The sequence below is a fragment of the Limanda limanda genome, chromosome 23, assembly GCF_963576545.1.
Source record: "Limanda limanda chromosome 23, fLimLim1.1, whole genome shotgun sequence".
NCBI lineage: Eukaryota > Metazoa > Chordata > Actinopteri > Pleuronectiformes > Pleuronectidae > Limanda > Limanda limanda.
This window is the reverse complement of record NC_083658.1, coordinates 236,346-257,500: the sequence shown is the minus strand read 5'-3', so window position 1 is coordinate 257,500 and position 21,155 is coordinate 236,346. Positions and strand designations below refer to the sequence as shown.

At 48.7% G+C, this 21,155-nt stretch overlaps 4 protein-coding genes across 5 annotated transcripts in view; 3 read left to right on the top strand and 1 right to left on the bottom strand.

The window, feature by feature from the left end:
* xdh (xanthine dehydrogenase) overlaps positions 1-4,215 on the top strand; it is a 15,272-nt gene extending 11,057 nt beyond the window's left edge. The window contains exons 18-35 of the mRNA XM_061066917.1: positions 42-168; positions 249-368; positions 497-593; positions 676-800; positions 884-1,017; positions 1,088-1,175; positions 1,264-1,350; positions 1,427-1,618; positions 1,698-1,843; positions 1,937-2,018; positions 2,093-2,188; positions 2,321-2,524; positions 2,662-2,714; positions 2,792-2,906; positions 3,102-3,167; positions 3,236-3,424; positions 3,505-3,672; positions 3,805-4,215. Of these exons, the coding sequence (XP_060922900.1) occupies positions 42-168; positions 249-368; positions 497-593; positions 676-800; positions 884-1,017; positions 1,088-1,175; positions 1,264-1,350; positions 1,427-1,618; positions 1,698-1,843; positions 1,937-2,018; positions 2,093-2,188; positions 2,321-2,524; positions 2,662-2,714; positions 2,792-2,906; positions 3,102-3,167; positions 3,236-3,424; positions 3,505-3,672; positions 3,805-3,858 (2,143 nt within the window). The 3' untranslated portion in view covers positions 3,859-4,215. The remainder of the gene's footprint in view (positions 1-41; positions 169-248; positions 369-496; positions 594-675; positions 801-883; positions 1,018-1,087; positions 1,176-1,263; positions 1,351-1,426; positions 1,619-1,697; positions 1,844-1,936; positions 2,019-2,092; positions 2,189-2,320; positions 2,525-2,661; positions 2,715-2,791; positions 2,907-3,101; positions 3,168-3,235; positions 3,425-3,504; positions 3,673-3,804) is intronic.
* Positions 4,216-4,685: 470 nt separating this feature from the next.
* On the top strand, positions 4,686-8,434 carry LOC132996610 (tetraspanin-7-like). The gene is made up of 8 exons (XM_061066922.1): positions 4,686-5,186; positions 5,823-6,011; positions 6,180-6,254; positions 6,343-6,438; positions 6,725-6,880; positions 7,519-7,602; positions 7,767-7,838; positions 8,002-8,434. The coding sequence occupies exons 1-7, from the start codon at positions 5,106-5,108 to the stop codon at positions 7,833-7,835; spliced, it is 750 nt and encodes a 249-aa protein (XP_060922905.1). The 5' UTR covers positions 4,686-5,105; the 3' UTR covers positions 7,836-7,838; positions 8,002-8,434.
* A 1,174-nt stretch (positions 8,435-9,608) lies between these two features.
* On the bottom strand, positions 9,609-10,411 carry LOC132996950 (junctional adhesion molecule-like). The gene is made up of 3 exons (XM_061067320.1): positions 10,324-10,411; positions 9,881-10,204; positions 9,609-9,745 (listed from the first exon to the last, which is right to left on the bottom strand). The coding sequence occupies exons 1-3, from the start codon at positions 10,379-10,381 to the stop codon at positions 9,609-9,611; spliced, it is 519 nt and encodes a 172-aa protein (XP_060923303.1). The 5' UTR covers positions 10,382-10,411.
* Positions 10,412-10,721: 310 nt separating this feature from the next.
* On the top strand, positions 10,722-18,006 carry senp7b (SUMO specific peptidase 7b). 2 transcript variants are annotated; one of them, XM_061066919.1, is made up of 22 exons: positions 10,722-10,969; positions 11,052-11,295; positions 11,447-11,552; positions 11,772-11,854; positions 11,933-12,061; positions 12,186-12,268; positions 12,351-12,581; positions 12,658-12,764; positions 12,879-12,998; positions 13,329-13,362; positions 13,508-13,717; positions 13,789-14,039; positions 14,284-14,363; positions 14,433-14,549; positions 14,706-14,828; positions 14,933-15,025; positions 15,092-15,159; positions 15,248-15,306; positions 15,946-15,989; positions 16,058-16,126; positions 16,213-16,341; positions 17,763-18,006. In XM_061066919.1, the coding sequence occupies exons 3-22, from the start codon at positions 11,448-11,450 to the stop codon at positions 17,854-17,856; spliced, it is 2,229 nt and encodes a 742-aa protein (XP_060922902.1). In that variant the 5' UTR covers positions 10,722-10,969; positions 11,052-11,295; position 11,447; the 3' UTR covers positions 17,857-18,006. The 2 variants fall into 2 exon arrangements, with proteins under 2 accessions (XP_060922902.1, XP_060922901.1); XM_061066918.1 differs by having other exon boundaries at positions 16,213-16,363.
* Positions 18,007-21,155: the final 3,149 nt, after the last annotated feature.

The window sequence follows — 21,155 nt, the reverse complement described above, 5'->3', positions numbered from 1 at the left end:
TGACCAGGTGTGTGTGTGTGTGTGTGTGTGTGTGTGTGTAGCTCTATAGATTCATCAGCAGCCGAGGCGTTGCCCGGCGTCGTCTGCTGCGTGTTCGCTGCCGACGTCCCCGGCTCCAACGTCTCCGGACCCGTCGTGTACGATGAGACCGTCCTCGCTGACCAGCAGGTGTGTCCCTGTGGATCTGCTCAACCAATCAGGCGTCTCTGTCGTGGTCAGGTGATTAACGTCCCGCCCCCCCTCTGCAGGTGACATGTGTGGGTCACGTCATCGGAGCCGTGGTCGCCGACACGCAGCTCCGCGCTCAGCGAGCCGCCAAGGCGGTGAAGGTGGAGTATGAAGAGCTGCCGCCCATCGTCACCATCCAGGTGAGGAGTCCCACGCCACGCTGACCACGCCCCGCTGACCACGCTTCAGCTTTCAGATCTAATCACGTGACGTGAAGTCGCTGCTCAGAACCAATCACTGAAGCCGGTTCGGTTGGTTTGTTTGACAGGAAGCCATCGCCGCCCAGTCCTTCTATGAGCCAATCAGAAGCATCCAGAAGGGAGAATTGGAGGCGGGGTTTAAACAGGCCGACCACATCCTGGAGGGTAAGATTGTTTCTGTGTGTGTGAGACACCCCCCCGATCCCAGCTGATCAATAACCCTGGGCGTTGATTGGCTGATTTTCAGGTGAGATCCACATGGGGGGGCAGGAGCACTTCTACCTGGAGACCAACGTCACGCTGGCGGTTCCCCGAGGAGAAGACGGCGAGATGGAGCTCTTCGTTTCCACTCAGGCGCCGACGAAGACGCAGGTAACACCCCCCCCCCCGACGAAGGCGGAGCCCGGAAACACAACATGGAAATCGTATTAACAGTCGGTTTGTGTGCGTCTCAGTCTCTGGTGGCGAAGGCGTTGGGCGTCCCCGCCAACAGGGTGATGGTGCGGGTGAAGAGAATGGGCGGCGGCTTCGGTGGAAAGGAGAGCAGGACCACCGTGTTGTCCACCGTGGTTGCCGTGGCAGCCAACAAGTACGTCCGTCCATCACTTGTCTTTTTGTGCGATGCTCTTCAGGAGTGTGAGACGTTTCCTGTGTTCCAGGCTGAAGAGGCCGGTGAGGTGCATGCTGGACAGAGACGAGGACATGTTGATCACCGGAGGGAGACACCCCTTCTACGGGAAGTACAAGGTAGGACGACGCCCCCTGCTGGAGACAGTTCCTGTCGACGCGTCTCGAGTCTTCTCTGGTTCTGATGCTTCTTCTTCTCTGGCTCCAGGTGGGTTTCCTCAGCAGTGGAAAGGTCGTGGCTCTGGACGTGTCCTACTACAGCAACGCAGGAAACTCCGTGGACCTGTCTCTGTCCGTGAGTCTCTGCCCGCACAGCGTCCCACTCACACTGTACGCTGACGATGTGCTGATGTTACCGTGTGCTCCTCCAGGTCTTGGAGCGCGCTCTGTTCCACATGGAGAACTCGTACAGCGTGGCTAACATCCGCGGCCGAGGCTTCTGCTGCCGCACCAACCTGCCGTCCAACACGGCCTTCAGGGGCTTCGGGGGGCCGCAGGGCATGATGGTCGCTGAGAGCTGGATGACGGACGTGGCTCAGACGCTGGGGCGGCCGGCGGAGGAGGTGAGTGGATGAGTTCAGAGCTGACGACCAAGAGGAACTGGGGAGACCACATCCAACCAGAGTCCCTGTTTCCATCCAGGTGCGTCGGCTGAACCTGTACGTGGAGGGGGGGGCGACCGCCTGCAACCAGGTCCTGGACAGCTGCTCTCTGGACCGCTGCTGGGACGAGTGCCTGTCACGCTCGGACTACCATCAACGCCGAGAGGCCGTCGACCGCTACAACAGGTAGAACCCCCTGGAACAGAAGAGAGAGAGAGAATCGGATGAAGTGACTCTGGAGAGTGAAAGCAGATAAAGAGATTGTTCTTGTTCCTTCAGACGGAACCGATGGACCAAACGAGGCATCGCCATCATCCCCACCACGTTTGGAATCAGCTTCACGGCGGTTTTCCTCAACCAGGTCTGACCCACACTGACTCGCACTCTGCCGAAGCGTTTGTGTAGAAGTTGTGTTTTGAACCGAGATGTTTTCAGGCCGGAGCTCTGGTCCACGTCTACACCGACGGCTCGGTGCTGCTGACTCACGGGGGGACGGAGATGGGACAGGGTCTCCACACCAAGATGGTGCAGGTAACAACATACATGTGGCTTTTTGTTGCTCTTTAATTTACCTTTTCATTACAACTCTTGTGGCCATCAACAGAACTGCAGCCTGTCGACTCAGTTTCATATTCATGTATTTTATTTGACTTGTGTCTCCAGGTCGCCAGCCGGGTTCTGGGTATCTCCTGTTCAAAGATCCACATCTCAGAGACCAGCACCAGCACGGTCCCCAACACCAGCCCCACCGCCGCCTCCGCCTCCTCCGACCTCAACGGCGCCGCGGTGCAGAACGCCTGCGACATCATCATGAGGCGTCTGGAGCCGTACAAGAGCAAGAGCCCCGGAGGCTCCTGGGAGGACTGGGTGAGGATCTGCGAGTTCCTGAACTCTTCACATTGAAACACTTGTGAATGTTGTGTTATTTTTAAACTTTGTCCACATCAAGTTCTTTATATATTTTCAGGTTGAATATTCAAACTCTGTATTTCTGTGGTTTCCAGGTCAAAGCTGCATATTTCGACCGAGTCAACCTCAGTACAAACGGATTCTACAAGTGAGTTCAGTCATTGAGTCGCTGGCTCCGTTCATCAATAATCAATAAGTTCATAAATCAACTCTGTTTCCTGTCAGGACTCCGGACCTCGGGTACGACTTTGAAACAAACTCCGGCCGAGCGTTCAACTACTACAGCTACGGAGTGGCGTGTTCCGAGGTGGAGATCGACTGCCTCACCGGAGCTCACAAGGTGCGGAACCACTTTATAGAAACAGTCTATGGTCCCAACCGAACAACTCACAGAACAGAGAAGATCACATGTCTACATCTATATCTATATCTATATCTATCTGTATCTCTATATCTATATCTATATCTATCTGTTGTTTTGTAAACGTGTTTAAAAGAAGCAGTTTGAGAGTCCGGTGATTCCTTTGTCTTGTAGAACCTGAGCACCACCATCGTGATGGACGTCGGTCACAGTCTCAACCCCGCCATCGACATCGGACAGGTAGGTCAAAGGTCAACATTGAAAACATGGAGGTTTGACTTCCTGTCGCTGACCCCGTGTGTGTCCAGGTGGAGGGGGGGTTTGTTCAGGGTCTGGGTCTCTTCACGCTGGAGGAGCTGCGTTACTCCCCAGGGGGCGTCCTCCTCACCCGCGGGCCCGGGTCCTATAAGATCCCGGCGTTCGGAGACATTCCCACTGACTTCACCGTCTCGCTGCTCCGGGACGCGCCCAACGACAAAGCCATCTTTGCCTCCAAGGTAACGCCGCCGCCGCCATCGCTTCACCGCTGCTTTCCAACAAAGAGAGAAAATGATAATCAACTGTCACGTCTCTCCAGGCCGTGGGCGAGCCTCCTCTCTTCCTGGCGTCAACAATTTTCTACGCCATCAAAGACGCCATCAGCGCCGCCCGGGCGGAGTCAGGCCTCAGCGGTCCGTTCAGGCTAGATAGCCCCGCCTCCGGCGAGAGGATCCGCAACGCCTGCAGCGACCGCTTCACCACGCTGGTACGGACACGTCACAGATAACCTGTTTACATACCCAGTATATACATATATATATACACCTTAGTTATAGGCAGATATATCAATCTATTTATAAACAGCAGATCTAAAATGAGTGTGTATCGTGTGTTGCAGTGTGGTCGTCCTGCGGCGCCAGGAACCTTCACGCCCTGGTCCGTCCAGGTCTGAGCAATCAAACCAGGAGAGCATCAAACTTCATTCCTCAACAGTGAACCTCACACTACGTGAAATATACATTATATATGTACATATAGATATACATATATATATATGAACAACAGTTGATGATATGATACTTCTCAGGGAAACAATCCTACACTGTAAAACAAGTCCTTTAATATCAGATCAAGTGATTTTAAAATCAAACACAGAATCAAACAGAAACTTTTCCTCCTTTTATTAAGAATCTTGATTATTATCTCTTTTATGTTTAGTTGTAATTTCATTGGTCACATTTAATCTCCTCCACATATATAACAATGATAATGACTGTATGTAGATAATTAAAGTGAATTTAAATCTCGACATCAGAAGCCGTCGACTTGTTTGTTCACGTTGTTTCGTCCTCGTCTCTTCACGCCGACCTGCGAGGATCCAACATGGCGGCCGGGCGTTGGTTCACAGGCGGGTGTCAGAGCAGCTCGGTCTCCATGACGACCACCTCCCTGTTCACTGTGAAGAACGAGGATCATGTCACAGTCAGCTGACTGCGGCTGAACGCCTCTGATCTGAAACCAGATCAACACAAACCAGATCAACACAAACCAGATCAACACAAACCAGATCAACACAAACCAGATCAACAGGAAGTTCTGACCCACAACATGTCGCTGGGGTTTTTAAGGAGTTCCTGCAGATAAGATGAGATGAGATGAGATGAGATAAGATACGATACGATAAGTTAAAAATAAGTTAAGATAAGATAAGATAAGATAAGTTAAGATAAGATAAGATAAGAAAAGATGAGATGAGATGAGATAAGATACGATACGATAAGTTAAAAATAAGTTAAGCTAAGATAAGATAAGATAAGTTAAGATAAGATAAGAAAAGATGAGATGAGATGAGATGAGATACGATACGATAAGTTAAAAATAAGTTAAGATAAGATAAGATAAGGGGAAATTTGATGTGTTACAACAGAAAAGGGGAAAGTAATAAATAAGTGAACATGTGAAATAACCCTAAATATAAAATGAGGAGAATTCTTTGGTTTATTTCGGATGATTCTGTTTCTACTCGTCACTGGCCCATGAGGAGCTGTAGTGACCTGTGACACCAGCAGAGGACGCTGTCAGCTCCTCCTGCCACAGACTGAGCTGCAGAGGAGACGCTCCAGTGTCCAGAGAGACGAGGAGGACGGAGGATCGGTTCCAGGTTTCAGCTTCTGGAGGATCTGGATCTTCTGGAGGATCATGTCTCCCAGGAGGATGGAAACTAAACCAGTGATTTTCTGTGTGAAGACGCTGCTGCTGCTCTACTCCTTCGTCTTCTGGGTGAGACACAACTTTCACTCAAACTTCCACTCAACTAGTTGCACTGCTCTCACAGAAACTCTCATCTAATGATTTACTTCAGAAACGGTTTTTTTGTTCCTGAAATCTGATTTGACTCAATTTCTGTTTCTCATCACGTTTGAAGTTGATCTTTTAGATGATTTTACTATAAGTGCAGTTTTGTCCTGAATAAAAACCGATTCCTCAGATAAATGAGCTGAGGTTTAGTATGAGGGCGTGTGTACTGAGGTCAGGGGTCACCTGGAGGTCAGGGGTCACCTGGAGGCTCAGTAATTATCTGGAGGGTGAGGAATGAAGACGAAGCTGTGACACCAGGACGAGAATGACAACATCCAAACCAACACAAAGTTCAGCTGCTCCGACAAGTTTTATTAGAATGTTCATGTGTGTCGACTTCTTCTTCTTCTTCTTCTTCTTCTTCTTCTTCTTCTTCTTCTTCTTCTTCTTCTTCTTCTTCTTCTTCTTCTTCTTGCTCTTCTTCCTCTTCTTCTCGTCTGTTTGTCACTTTGTCACTTTGCTGTCAGAGCTCATTACACAGTCATGTGTTTCTGAATCACACACACGCCGGCTCTTCCTGATTGGTTGACAGTGTGAACCTTGACCCCTCCCTCTCAGGTGACTGGTGTGGTGCTGCTGGCGCTGGGGTTATGGTGGAAGTTCATGTTGGGCCCCTACACGTTGCTGATCTCCAGAGGCCCCTCCCACACTCCCTACGTCCTGGCCGGCACGGGCGCTGCCATCGTGCTGTTCGGGCTGTTCGGCTGCTTCGCCACCTGCAGGGGGCGCCCCTGGATGCTCAAACTGGTCTGTGAGGGATTCATGTGGTCGCACTCTGTTACCTCACCACTAGATGGCACTTATCTGACAGACTGGTCCTTTAATGAATCAGATTGTCTCATTTTGACCTTTAACCACTTATGTTTTTTTTTATAAATCACATGACCTGACCTCTGACCTCTGACCTCTGCTCAGTACGCTGTGTTCCTGTGTCTGGTCTTCATGACGGAACTCATCGCTGGAATCTCTGGATTCATCTTTCGTCACGAGGTGAAAACACACGAAGGTTTAGCAACACGTTAAAAAGCAGCGTGATGTTGTTCACGCTAACGTCACGCGTGTGTTGACATGTGCTCAGATCAAAGGAACGTTCCTCACCACGTACAGCGACGCCGTGAGGAACTACGACGGGCGAGACGACCGGAGTCTGGCTGTGGACGGTGTCCAACGCAGAGTCAGTGTCTGTCTTCACCTTCACATTATTGATCTGATTCAATCATAACGATGATCTGATCCTGGTCAGAGGTCACAGGTTCTCCCACAGGGATCAGTTCTCTCCTTGTTTGGTTTATGTTCATTAAACCGTGTTTGTTCTGTAGATCAAAAACATGTCTACAAGCAAAACTGTTGTACTTATTGTGTGTGTGTGTGTGTGTGTGTGTGTGTGTGTGTGTGTGTGTGTGTGTGTGTGTGTGTGTGTGTGTGTGTGTGTGTGTGTGTGTGTGTGTGTGTGAGTGTAGTTACATTGCTGTGGAGTGTATAACTACACCACCTGGTTCAGCAGCGTGTATTTCCCTGTCAGTGGGATTCCTGCCAGCTGCTGCGTGAGTTTCTCTGATTGCAGAGGAGACGACCTGAAGAACGCTACGCTGGCCTCAGGGAAGGTGTACAACCAGGTGGGACACACACACACACACACACACTCACACACACACACTCACACACTCACACACTCACACACGCACACACACACTCACACACTCACACACTCACACACTCACACACTCACACACACACACACACACTCACACACTCACACACTCACACACTCACACACTCACACACACACACACTCACACACGCACACACACACTCACACACTCACACACTCACACACTCACACACACACACTCACACACACACACACACTCATACACTCACACACTCACACACTCACACACGCACACACACACTCACACACTCACACACTCACACACTCACACACTCACACACACACACACTCACACACGCACACACACACTCACACACTCACACACTCACACACTCACACACACACACTCACACACACACACACACTCACACACTCACACACACACACACTCACACACTCACACACTCACACACACACTCACACACTCACACACTCACACACACACACACCCTTTAACCTGGTCCTCTGTAGCTTCAGTTACAAAATATTATTTGATTAATATTTGTCTGTGTGTGTGTGTGTGTGTGTGTGTGTGTGTGTGTGTGTGTGTGTGTGTGTGTGTGTGTGTGTGTGTGTGTGCAGGGTTGTTATGAGCTGGTGACACATTTCATCGAGAGCAACTTGGGAATCATCGCCGGAGTCACGTTCGGAGTCGCCTTCTCTCAGGTGATGACACACGACAATCAAATCAAGAGGAAACCTCAGATATTAACAAAATAAAATACATCATTAACTTTGAGAACAGGACGACCATTGGGTTATTGATCAGTTACTGATATTAGTTTCCTACTGATTTCAATTGTTGTTATTGTGTGTTTGTGTGTCTGCAGTTGCTCGGGGTGTCTCTGGCCTGTTGTCTGTCTCGATTCATCAACGCCAACCAGTACGAGATGGTTTAACAGGTGAAACACACACACACACACACACTCACACACACACACACACACACTTACACACTTACACACTCACACGCACACACGCACTCACACACTCACACACACACACACACAGACTCCTCCTGTCGTTCTTCACCTCCGTCTGAATCCTCCCTTCTTTCTTCTCCAGTGACACGACAGTTGCGTTACCATGGAGACCTGAGGAGACACATACCGGTTCCTGGAAGCTGATTGGTCGTCTGTGGACGTTCAGGTTGAGAAATAATCAATAATCAATATTAACTGTAGAGTTAGCTCCTGGTGCCACCAGGGGGCGCCAACCTGAGCCCTGTCCTGTACTTTGGAACCAGAACAACAAGAACTGTGCAGTGGTCACTTCCTGTGTCATCACTTCCTGTGTCATGGTTTGTGTCTGGGGGGGGGCTTGTCCACCTGGACCCCTGAAAACATCTCCACAGCCCTGCTGCTTAGCTTTTCATTTACCTTCTATTAACATTGTCATTTATTTATATTTTATTTACGTGGTTATTTCTCTGTTGTGAAATAAAATGTGATGATGACACTTTGTGAAACGACAGAAAATAAACACGGAAACAAACTTCTATCTTTCTAATGAGCAGTGATGAAGGAACAAGATTTATAATGTTTAATATGTTTGTGTTTCTTTATTGAAAGAAATGTGAAATGTGTCTTTTTAAACTTTATTAGTCAGATAACGCATAAATCAAATCTATGATTTAAGAACATAAGAAGAATGAATGAGTTATGTGTATGGATATTTATACGGAGGGAGAATCTGTGGATTTTCATTTAGGAGTTTGTATATATATAATTTATATGTACAAACTGTAATATTATCTGGGTATAAATATACCGATAAATAATTAACTAAAGTAGAACAAGTTAAAGAAGCAGAAATACAGTTTATACATATTTTATATATTTTTATATAAGAAGAATATTTACTCGCCCCCTGTGATTGGCTGCTTCTGGAGGTTCGGTCTCTCTGACAGCTGTCGCCCCGCCCCTCCCCGCACAGCCCCGCCCCTCCTTCACTAACTACTGCAGCCGGTGCCCGTTACCGGGGAAACCGGAGGAGCCGACACGCACGACGCTGCAGAGCAGAGCGTGATCTGTACATTATTAATTATGTTCTAATCATACACGCATGTTCTTTATGTGAAGGTTTCACAAACTGGTGATGTGGCTCCACCTTGTGGAAGAACTATAATATCACATGTATCAAAGAGAAACTTTATTTCAGTAAGTAGAAGTTACAGTTACATTCGTTACATTACATCAGCAGTTCCAGTATTATCAGTCACAGCAGCAGAAAAACTCAAATACTTCAATAAGTTTAGCGTCAGTTTTCAGAGACCAGCTTCTATGACGTGTTTATTGATTATAACTGATCAGAACCAGGTCACATGTCATCACACAAACTAACACAACAAGAGATTCTCAAACTCACTTCAAATAGTTTACTAAATAAATAAATAGAAATAAGAGGAACCTGTCGGTAGCTGCCGTTATAAATATGAATATGTTGCAAACTTCACAAACAAACACATCATTATTAATATTAATAATGATTAAAGTGACACTCGGTTTCCATTATTTTCATTTGACTTCAAAGGTGAAATGTTAGCAGCAGCTGAACGAAGTCATAACGTACGACAACTGTGAGTTTGACCTTTGACATCGAACTTATTGTTTTCTCACTGAAACTAAAGCAGAACTGTGTTTTTTTTAAGAAGCAGACAATATTATCTGAATTTAGACGAGCCAATAAAGTGAGAGGAGGAGGGGGAGGAGGGGGAGGAGGGGGCGGGTCAGTGATGCTGCAGCGTTACTTCCTGGAGGTTGGGTCGTCGTGACAACGTTCGGTTTATCTGCAACTGGAACGACAGGATCTGGAAGGTAAGGTTTGAAGAAGTTGAGGTGATGGAAAACAAAAGATCACATATTCACACGTGAAGAAGAGAAGAAACGTTCATGAATAGGTCTCATTTGATGACATTGAGTTTGACCACGCCCCTGAGACGAACCTGTGACGATCAGCTGGACGCTCTTCTTGAAGTCCTGCTCTTGGAGGTGGCAGTCGAACACGCCGCTGTCCGACCGCCGCACGTCCCTCAGCACGATGGAGAAGTCGTCTCTCTCCCGCGGTGGAGCGAGCGCCACTCGGCCTCGGTAGATCTCGCTCTGCGTGGCGAGGGCCAGGACGCCGAGGACGGAGTCCAGCACCTCGGCGTCGTCCTTGTCCCTCCAGTAGACAGACACTTCCTGAGGCAGAGGGTCGTCCTCTCTGTAGACGCACGGCAGCAGGACGTCCTCTCCCACCTGACCTTTGACCTGGTCCAGGCAGCTCACTGAGAAGACAAGCAGCTGTTACTCCCACTGTGTGATGACCATCCAGATGTTCAAACACACAACAGACACACAACAGACACACACACTGTGTTGTTTCTTATCTTTGTTCTCTACGAACCTGTCGTTAACCCATGAAGAAGAAGGACCCACAGGGACGAGCGGAGACACATGAACATCACGTTATCAGGACAGAGAAGTGACGTGTGCTTCCGGGGCGAGGCTTCACGCGTGTGTGCGGATCCCGGAAGGTTTGTAAAGCACGTGGTGATGATCAAAGCCTCGGAGGTGATGACGATCAAAGACGCGATGGCTGAGTTTCAGTTTCTTCAACATTTATTCTTCTGTAAAATCTCAATATTAAAGAATTACGATCAACACTTCAGATACAGTTAATGCGACTCAGCGTTCTTCTTCTTCTGCTCCTTCACGAACCGGGACTCTAGCGGAATCAGGGGATTCCGGAGATGACGTCAGACGTAAAGAATGATGACAAGTGACGTTCTTCCGGCCGTGGAAGAACCCGGATGTTGTGGCTCCTTTGGTGCAGCGGCTTGGACTCGGACTCGAACAGCGACACGTTTCAAACCACGGGACGTTGAACTGAGCGTTTCAGTGAACGCGTGACCCGGTTTACCCAGCAGGCACCGCGCGCCTCCCGCCACCTGAGCCGGCCCTACAGTGTAAACAAGACGAAGAAGAAGTTAGCCTGCAGCTAACTTAGCTTAGCGGCTAGCTAGCAGCTGAGCTCCGCCGGCTAACGCTAGGTGTGTGAATGTAAAGCCTGACAGCTGGTTGAACTTTGTGTCTTTATTTAAACAGTGTGTGACACGGACCCCCCCCCCACAGGATGTCAGTGTAGAGTGTGTGATGAGAAGGAAGTGGACACTGTCCTGTCTTCACCATGGAGGACACACACAGACCGACACACACAGACCAACAAGAGCAAAGTGTCTTCATCTGACCCGAGTCTGGTCCTGGTCTGATCCGAGTCTGAGTCCGAAGTGACACCAGATCAGAGAGAGTCGTGTGAGAAGGAGACAGATGTGAAATCATCCAACGTTTCATTTCCCACATTAATAAACAGTTTCAGGTCAGTTCAACTCAACACGTCTCCTGAGGTCAAGGTTTAACTGAGAGTTAACTCCTCCCCCTTCTGAATGAAGTACAACTTGTAGTAATCACATGTATGATTTTCTATGTTTTACATTTGATTTTCTGTGTTTTCTGTTTTATTTTGAAAGGATGGCGTCTCAGTATAAAATCCCCAAGAAGAAACCGTCCCAGTCTGACTCCGCCCACATGCAGTCACCTCTGGCCTGCCTCCAGGGCCCCGCCCCTCAATTTAAGGTAATGTTACAGATATTTTAGCTTATCTGATGTATCAGTTCTTTAAGGGGGAATTATTTATTTTTGGGCTAACTTGACGGATACTTGTACTTAAGGTGGTATTGGGCTTCTGTTATCTTGATAGAGCCTTAAGGTGGAACTCCCTGGGTTCTGTTAGAGAACTCAGAGACCAGAGACATGTGGGACAGGCTGAACAGAGTTTTCCATTCTGCTGAACAGGATTATGGGGATCAGTCCGACAGGAGGAGAGCTGACAGGATGCATTCTGGGAACACACCGGGCCCATCTACAAATGGACACAGGTTTGTAAGACGCCCCCTACAGTCTGCAGAGGTCAGAGTTTAGAGTTTAACTTTAAATGTTTTTAAATGTCTCTTCAGGACGCTGTGTAAACCTCCCTTCAGCGACGTGGTGAAAACGCTGCTGGGACTCAACAGCCCAAACAAAGAGGGACAGTCGGCAGCCAATCACAGTCCACGAGGAAGCGAGAGGGCGTCGTCCTCAGACAGGTGAGTTCACAGAAGCTTCTCTCCAAACATCTCTGTTTTCATTTAAATAAAGTCAAACTTATTTTACATGAAGTTCAGTCAAATGTTTTTCACTAGAGCTGCTGTCCCACTTTTTCTCCACCAGATGGCGTCCTAAGAGAGCGTCAGACTGTCGGCCGGCCTCAGACCGTTTGTCTCCACCACAGAAGAAGAGTTTTGACTCCGCAGGTGATGTGGTTAAGTTGTTACATCATCGCATGACGTCAGGATTTGACATCAGGGACTGAGTCTCCTTTTCTTTTCACCTCAGCCACTAAATCCATCTCTGTGGTGTCGGAGGACTCTCTGGCTGAGCTGAGAGGTGAGGTGCATGCTGGGAGGCGGAGTCCGTTGACACCGGGAGCGAGGACGGCTTCGACGGCCTTGGCCGCCCAGAGGGAGGACGTGAGGGAGCGAGAGAGACTGCGATGGAGAGAGTTCACAGACAGGAAGTCCAACTCGCTCCGACTGAGGAAACACAAACAGACTCCAGCAGAACCCAGTGAGTTCTATACAGAACCAGACAGAACCAGACAGAACCTTCATATTGATGACTGTTTATTTGTTTGTTTCTTCAGTTGTGTTGTCGAGTGAAGAGGAGGAAGAGGAAGGTGAGGATGACAGAACAAAGATGGCGTCACAGAGCGCCACCAGCAGGCTGGAGGAGGGATCACGTCTGAGAACGGTAAGAGGAAGACGTGTGTCGCCGGGTCAGAATCGTCCTGGTGTCCTGGAGGAGGTCAGCTGACCTGAGGGAAGGGGCCGTGGGTTCACTGTGTACCTCGCTCTCGTCTGACAGGCATGTTCTCCAGCAGCTGAGCAAGGTCACGACCAGCTGACGCTGCCTTCGCACCTGCAGCTGGAGTTCAGCTCGCTTCACGCCGGCCTGACGCACGCCGACGCTGCCGGGGAGATGATGGTGAGCACAACCAGTTCTGACCAGTTCAGGAACAGACCATCATGTCCTCAGCTGGTGACAGGTCGAGAAGAGGATCGCTGCTCGAGTTTTATTAAATCATCAAGTGATGACAGATGATTGGTCGATTTCAATCAGCTGTTGATTCGGTCACTACACTATATGACATCATGACATCACTCATCATGTGACAGATTAGTAATTCATTTGATATGTTGTTTATCTTACTTTATATCTTTTGACTGATTCAGATTCTTTTTATAAATAACTTGACTTCACATGTAAATTTACAATATGTAAAATAAAAACCTATTTCCATATTTTTCTGTGTAGATCACTGAAAACGGAATCATTGTTCCTGTGAAAGGTAAAAACACTTTGTCGTGATTTCACATTTAAATATTATGAAAAAAAAAACAAGACTATATAAATACAATAATTGATTAAAATGTACTATTATTATAATCTTTTATTTTGTCTTTGAAGTCTCTGAATGTTGTTCTCTTCGTCAGTGTCCGAGGGGGAGGAGGGGGAGGTGACCGTGGTGGCGTCTCAGCTCCGTGGTTACGGCGTCTGGGATGGGGGCGTGGCTCGAGGCGGGACTCTGCTGGCCGGATGGGAAGGCCCCGCCCCCTCGCTGCTCTTCCTGTGGGTGACGGACGCTCAGGCCAACCTGCTGCAGAGGGAGCTGTCGGCCTTGAGACAGAGCTCCGCCTCCTCAGGTGAGTCAGTTTGAACCCATGATGCTGATTGGTTACTGGTTCAGTGAATGAACAGAAGGAGGTGTGGTCAGGTCCGGCGTGCTGCCTCCTCCTGCTGGTGTTAAAGGAGCAGCTGCAGGAGCTTCAGGCCGCTCTGTTGGCGTCCATCCTCGACATGACGGAATATCAGAAGGGACGCTCCTCCTCCTCCTCTTCTTCCTCCTCTTCCTCCTCCTGTCAGGGTCCGTCCTCTCCTGTGGACTGGACTGACGGACTCCTGCTCCTCCACAGCTGTCCTCCTCCTCTGGATCAGCACCTCCTCGCCCTGCTGGGACACGCTGCTGTAAGACTCCTCTCCCCTTCATTCCTTTCCTCGTTTCCTCATCACCTTTCTTTCTTTCTGTCTCTTCCTTCCTTCCTTCCCTTCTTACCTTTTACTCCTGCTACATCTCCTTTCCTCGTTTCCAACTCGCGTTCATTTTCACCTTCGTCTTCCCATGAATTTTGAATAAAATGTGAAGACATGTTGATCAATTAATACAATAATCAATAACTTTATTAAACTCCGCCCTCCCTCGCTTCTGTAGACGGTCAGTTCAGCGAGCAGCAGTCAGGGGAACAGGAAGTCCAGTCTGAGGTCGTCTGGTCAGCAGCAGCTTCCTGTCAGGTGACTCCTCTGAAAGGATCAGCAGCTTCCTGATGTCTGTCCTGATTTAACCCTGAGTTTTGTCTGCAGGTTGATCCAGTATCCGCCGCCGCCCTGCAAAGGCCGCATCTCTGTGACGAGGGAGGACCTCGCCCGTTTGAACGCCGGCGAGTTCCTCAACGACGTCATCATCGACTTCTACCTCAAGTCAGTCAGAAGTCTGAGTTTACAGTCCTCTTAAACGTCCTTCATTTTAAAGGGTGGTGGCGAGCAGACGTCACCTTGAATCCTGGCAGTTTTGTTGTTGTAGTTCCTCTCAGTCACCACCAGAGGAGCTAAGTGTCCTGATGTCTCCTCCAACAGGTTTCTCTTCCTGGAGGGCGTCGGCGGCCCTGTGGCCGAGCGGAGTCACGTCTTCAGCAGCTTCTTCTACAAACAGCTCAGCAGACGGCGAGCAGCAGGGGAGGACGACGCCCCCTCGGTCCCGTAAGAACAGCTGTCCAATCACGAAGCTTCTATTCTATCTATTTAATGTTTGATTGGTTTCAAAGAGGTAATGAAGTAAGTGAGATGAACTCTTTATTTCCCAGCGATCGTCACAGGAGACATCAGAGGGTGAAGACGTGGACTCGTCACATCGACATCTTCACCAAAGACTTCCTGTTCGTGCCCGTGAACCAAGAGTAAGAAGATTGAATGTTTCGTGTTCTTCTCGCCGACGCACGGGTTTAACGTGTGGATTGTTTCAGAGCTCACTGGTTCCTGGTGGTCGTGTGTTTCCCGGGTCTGGAGCACGAAGAGTCTCGAACCTGCACAGGTGACGTCTGTTGTCTCGTTGACCTTGAGACGATCTGTCGTCCTTATTCGGGAAAAGATTCAAAATGATCAAAAACTTGTCTTTTCAGGTGCGTCCGAGCAAGTGACGGGAAAACGAGGCCCGAGTCCGAGACAACGAAACCCTCCTGTAAGTACAAACAACAAATACAACACAACACTCAACTGCACACAGTAACACATTCCTCATATTAGAACACGTCTGTAACAAACGTCTCTCTCACTTTATTAGTTGAACATGTAAACGTCACATTGACTAGCCAGTTAGCTAGTTAGCCAGTTAGTTAGTTAGCTAGTTAGCCAGTTAGTTAGTTGGCTAGTTAGCCAGTTAGCGTGTTGGCTAGTGAGCCAGTTAGCTAGTTAGTTAGCCAGTTGGCTAGTTAGCTAGTTAGTCAGTTGGCTAGTTAGCTAGTTAGCCAGTTAGCGTGTTGGCTAGTGAGCCAGTTAGCTAGTTAGTTAGCCAGTTAGCCAGTTAGCTAGTTAGCTAGTTAGCCAGTTGGCTAGTTAGCCAGTGAGCTAGTTAGCCAGTTAGCGTGTTGGCTAGTTAGCTAGTTAGCTAGTTAGCGTGTTGGCTAGTTAGCCAGTTAGCTAGTTAGCGTGTTGGCTAGTTAGCGTGTTGGCTAGTTAACTAGTTAGCGTGTTGGCTAGTTAGCCAGTTAGCTAGTTAGCCAGTTAGCTAGTCGACAGACGTGGCTGAGGTCACATTCTGGTTTGTTAATTTATTTGATCCACCATTGATTAGAATGTGTGCCGTGTGGTTTCCCCTCAGGACTGCACGGAGCTCGGGCGCCACAGTGACTCAGCGTTAAAGAGGTGAGTCATCGCTCTCGTTCACGTCTCTGTCGTCTGGACGCCACGTGACGGCGTCTCGTCTCTTCCAGGCCGTGCGTCCTCGTCATGGACTCTCTGAAGCTGTCGGACCATGAAAACGTCTGCAAGCTGCTCAGAGAGTGAGTGGGGGGGGGGTGGAGACGTCGTTTCCTGTGATGTAAATAACAGAGTTAAGTCCGGGTGAGTGAGACAGGATGTTGTGTAGTTACCTGCAGGTGGAGTGGGAGGTGCGTCGCCGGACGCCGCGTCTCTTCACGTCGGAGAACACGAGGAGCTGCAGCTGTCGAGTTCCTCAGCAGAACAACAGCTCCGACTGTGGACTCTACCTGCTGCAGTACGTGGAGAGCTTCCTGCAGGTAAACACACAGGGGGGGGGTGGGGGAGGAGTCACATGGGCTGGTCAGCGGGAGGGAGGAGTCCCATGGGCTGGTCAGCAGGAGGGAGGAGTCACATGGGCTCGTCAGCAGGAGAGAGGAGTCACATGGGCTCGTCTGCAGGAGGGAGGAGTCACATGGGCTCGTCAGCAGGAGGGAGGAGTCACATGGACTCTACCCGCTGCAGTACGTGGAGAGCTTCCTGCAGGTAAACACACAGGGGGGGGCGGGGGAGGAGTCACATGGGCTGCTCAGCAGGAGGGAGGAGTCCCATGGACTCTACCTGCTGCAGTACGTGGAGAGCTTCCTGCAGGTAAACACACAGGGGGGGGTGGGGGAGGAGTCACATGGGCTGACGAGGGAGGGAGGAGTCACATGGGCTGGTCAGCAGGAGGGAGGAGTCACATGGGCTCGTCAGCAGGAGGGAGGAGTCACATGGGCTCGTCAGCAGGAGGGAGGAGTCACATGGGCTCGTCAGCGGGAGGGAGGAGTCACATGGGCTCGTCAGCGGGAGGGAGGAGTCACATGGGTTCGTCAGCGGGAGGGAGGAGTCACATGGGCTCATCAGCGGGAGGGAGGAGTCACATGGGCTCGTCAGCGGGAGGGAGGAGTCACATGGGCTCGTCAGCAGGAGGGAGGAGTCACATGGGCTCGTCAGCAGGAGGGAGGAGTCACATGGGCTCGTCAGCAGGAGGGAGGAGTCACATGGGCTCGTCAGCAGGAGGGAGGAGTCACATGGGCTCGTCAGCAGGAGGGAGGAGTCACATGGGTTCGTCAGCGGGAGGGAGGAGTCACATGGGCTCGTCAGCGGGAGGGAGGAGTCACATGGGCTCGTCAGCAGGAGGGAGGAGTCACATGGGCTCGTCAGCAGGAGGGAGGAGTCACATGGGCTCGTCAGCAGGAGGGAGGAGTCACATGGGCTCGTCAGCAGGAGGGAGGAGTCACATGGGCTCGTCTGCAGGAGGGAGGAGTCACATGGGCTCGTCAGCAGGAGGGAGGAGTCACATGGGTTTGTTAAACTGTTAAGAAAAGCAAACCATTTTATTCATGTAACTTAACATTTAGTGACTTAGTAAAGATGGAGTCTCCACCTCCTTATTTCATGACCTGCAACCAGCCACCAGGGGGCGATCCACATGATCTGGATTCATATCTCTGGTTATGAATGGATAAAGAATAGTTTGATTAGTTAAGTAGAAACTAACGTAGTTTCACATTCTGACGACATCAACCGGAGCTTCGACAGCTGGACGCAGGTTTTATTATCGACCAATGAAACATCAGGAATCACTGATCTTCAAAGTATATGATCAGTATCAGATCAATCTGAATAGACATTTACACACACACACTGAATCGAGCTTTCTGATTGGCTCCGCAGAACCCCGTCGTCCATTTTCAACTCCCGGTATGTTTGGACAACTGGTTTCCGCGGCAACAAGTGCGACAGAAACGCGAGGAGATTCGGAGTCTGATCGTAAAGATGCACCAGAAACAGACGAAGAAGAAAACTGACCAGAAACCAAAGTGACCTCTGATCCCGAGCCGTTAATTCACCTGTGCAATAAATAATTTATATTTTTTTTACTGTTTCACTATAATAAACATTCTCTTATAAAATAAAACTTGATTCCTTTTCTGTTTCTTCATCGTATCACACAACTTCTTCACTAAATAAAACATGTTCATGTTCATTTTGAAATCCAACAAACTATAAATAATTACTAAACTTGTTTTGTTAACTTCTCATAGTCGTGAGTGTTTCCGATATTCAGGTTAGTTTTATTTTTGTGAATTTTATGAATGAAAGAGTTTTAAAAAACATAAGAATAAAAGACTTCCTGTACACCTTCACTTTAAAGCTTCGTTCTGAGAGTTATCTTATTCTGAATTCCCATGTGTGTAACACGGTAATAACACAATGTGGTTGTCGTTGTGAGAAGCGTCTTTGTGAGGATTTCTGCTGGTTGATGAGTTACTGGATAATCTGTGTTTGTGATTGTCTGCATTGAGGAGACTGTGCCCTTGGTGTTTGTCTAATCTGAGGTCAAAGGTCACTGGGTCACTGTCTGTGTGTTTTTGTTTCAGGTCACTCATTATGTCATTGCTCGTCTTTCATCTTCTCTCTCTTCTCTCTCGGTTCTGTGCAGGTTTTCTCTCACACGGTGAACAGATCATTGTTGTATATTCATGTGTGTGTTTGTTTATTTCTGTGTTTGTTTATTAGTGTGTTTGTGTATTACTGTGTTTGTTTATTAGTGTGTTTGTGTGTGGGCTGCTTGTGTAATCTCAGGGTTTTATCTGAGCGCCCCCTGCTGAGGACCAATCAGCTTACAGCTCATTAGCTGGATCAGACAGAAGGGGGGGGGGTACAATGCTGAAGGAGATTTTATACACAAACAACAACATCTTATATATAATAAACACACACACACACGCATACACAATTACTATAAACCAAGAAAACACCTGTGATAAATATATGAGCATCATAAACCGGTTTAAGGATGTGACGTGAAAAGGTTTATTTGATCTAGTTTAAAGTAAATCCTGGTTCAACTCTGGTTCTGGTTCTGGTCTGGCTCTGGTCTGGTGGTAGTCTACGGGGATCAGGTCTGGCTCTGATCCGGTGGTGGTCTACGGGGATCAGGTCTGGCTCTGATCCGGTGGTGGTCTACGGGGATCAGGTCTGGCTCTGATCCGGTGGTGGTCTACGGGGATCAGGTCTGGCTCTGATCCGGTGGTGGTCTACGGGGATCAGGTCTGGCTCTGGTCTGGCTCTGGTCCAGCTCTGGTCCGGTGGTGGTCTACGGGGATCAGGTCTGGCTCTGCTCTGGTCCGGTGGTGGTCTCCGGGGATCAGGTCTGGCTCTGATCCGGTGGTGGTCTCCGGGGATCAGGTCATGTTTTCCTTGGGGCTTATCTGAGCTGGTTTCAGATTAGACAGATTTAGGTCCATTGAGCCTCAGTCCGCCTCCCAAAAATAATCTGAGTCCTGAAGCTGGAAAACTGATCCTGGTTCTCAGCTTGAGACGGAAATCTCTGCTGATCGTCTGCAGGACGGCGTCCGTCAGGAAAAACTTTATTAACAACATTTGTGTGAACAGAATGTTTGAGTTTTTCTCCGACTTAATAAATAGTTCCAGGTTTTTACAGATGATGAGTTCACTTGAACCTCTGTGATCTTCACATCTCAGCGTTCTAACAGCCAGGTTCTTTAGTTCTGACAGCCGGGTTCTTTAGTTCTAACAGCCGGGTTCTTTAGTTCTATCAGCCGGGTTCTTTAGTTCTAACAGCCAGGTTCTTTAGTTCTGACAGCCGGGTTCTTTAGTTCTAACAGCCAGGTTCTTTAGTTCTAACAGCCGGGTTCTTTAGTTCTGACAGCCGGGTTCTGTAGTTCTAACAGCCGGGTTCTTTAGTTCTAACAGCCGGGTTCTTTAGTTCTAACAGCCGGGTTCTTTAGTTCTATCAGCCGGGTTCTTTAGTTCTAACAGCCGGGTTCTTTAGTTCTAACAGCCGGGTTCTTTAGTTCTAACAGCCGGGTTCTTTAGTTCTATCAGCCGGGTTCTTTAGTTCTAACAACCGGGTTCTTTAGTTCTAACAGCCGGGTTCTTTAGTTCTATCAGCCGGGTTCTTTAGTTCTATCAGCCGGGTTCTTTAGTTCTAACAGCCGGGTTCTTTAGTTCTAACAGCCGGGTTCTTTAGTTCTAACAGCCGGGTTCTTTAGTTCTAACAGCCGGGTTCTTTAGTTCTAACATTAGTTCTGACAGCCGGGTTCTTTAGTTCTATCAGCCGGGTTCTGTAGTTCTAACAGCCGGGTTCTTTAGTTCTGACAGCCGGGTTCTTTAGTTCTAACAGCCAGGTTCTTTAGTTCTGACAGCCGGGTTCTTTAGTTCTAACAGCCGGGTTCTTTAGTTCTGACAGCCGGGTTCTGTAGTTCTAACAGCCGGGTTCTTTAGTTCTAACAGCCGGGTTCTTTAGTTCTAACAGCCGGGTTCTTTAGTTCTATCAGCCGGGTTCTTTAGTTCTAACAACCGGGTTCTTTAGTTCTAACAGCCGGGTTCTTTAGTTCTAACAACCGGGTTCTTTAGTTCTAACAGCCGGGTTCTTTAGTTCTATCAGCCGGGTTCTTTAGTTCTATCAGCCGGGTTCTTTAGTTCTAACAGCCGGGTTCTTTAGTTCTAACAGCCGGGTTCTTTAGTTCTAACAGCCGGGTTCTTTAGTTCTAACAGCCGGGTTCTTTAGTTCTAACATTAGTTCTGACAGCCGGGTTCTTTAGTTCTATCAGCCGGGTTCTGTAGTTCTAACAGCCGGGTTCTTTAGTTCTATCAGCCGGGTTCTTTAGTTCTGACAGCCGGGTTCTTTAGTTCTAACAGCCGGGTTCTTTAGTTCTAACAGCCGGGTTCTTTAGTTCTAACAGCTGGGTTCTTTAGTTCTAACAGCCGGGTTCTTTAGTTCTAACAGCCGGGTTCTTTAGTTCTGACAGCCGGGTTCTTTAGTTCTGACAGCCGGGTTCTTTAGTTCTATCAGCCGGGTTCTTTAGTTCTAACAGCCGGGTTCTTTAGTTCTGACAGCCGGGTTCTTTAGTTCTAACAGCCGGGTTCTTTAGTTCTAACAGCCGGGCTCTTTAGTTCTAACAGCCGGGTTCTTTAGTTCTAACAGCCGGGTTCTTTAGTTCTATCAGCCGGGTTCTTTAGTTCTAACAGCCGGGTTCTTTAGTTCTAACAGCCGGGTTCTTTAGTTCTAACAGCCGGGTTCTTTAGTTCTAACAGCCG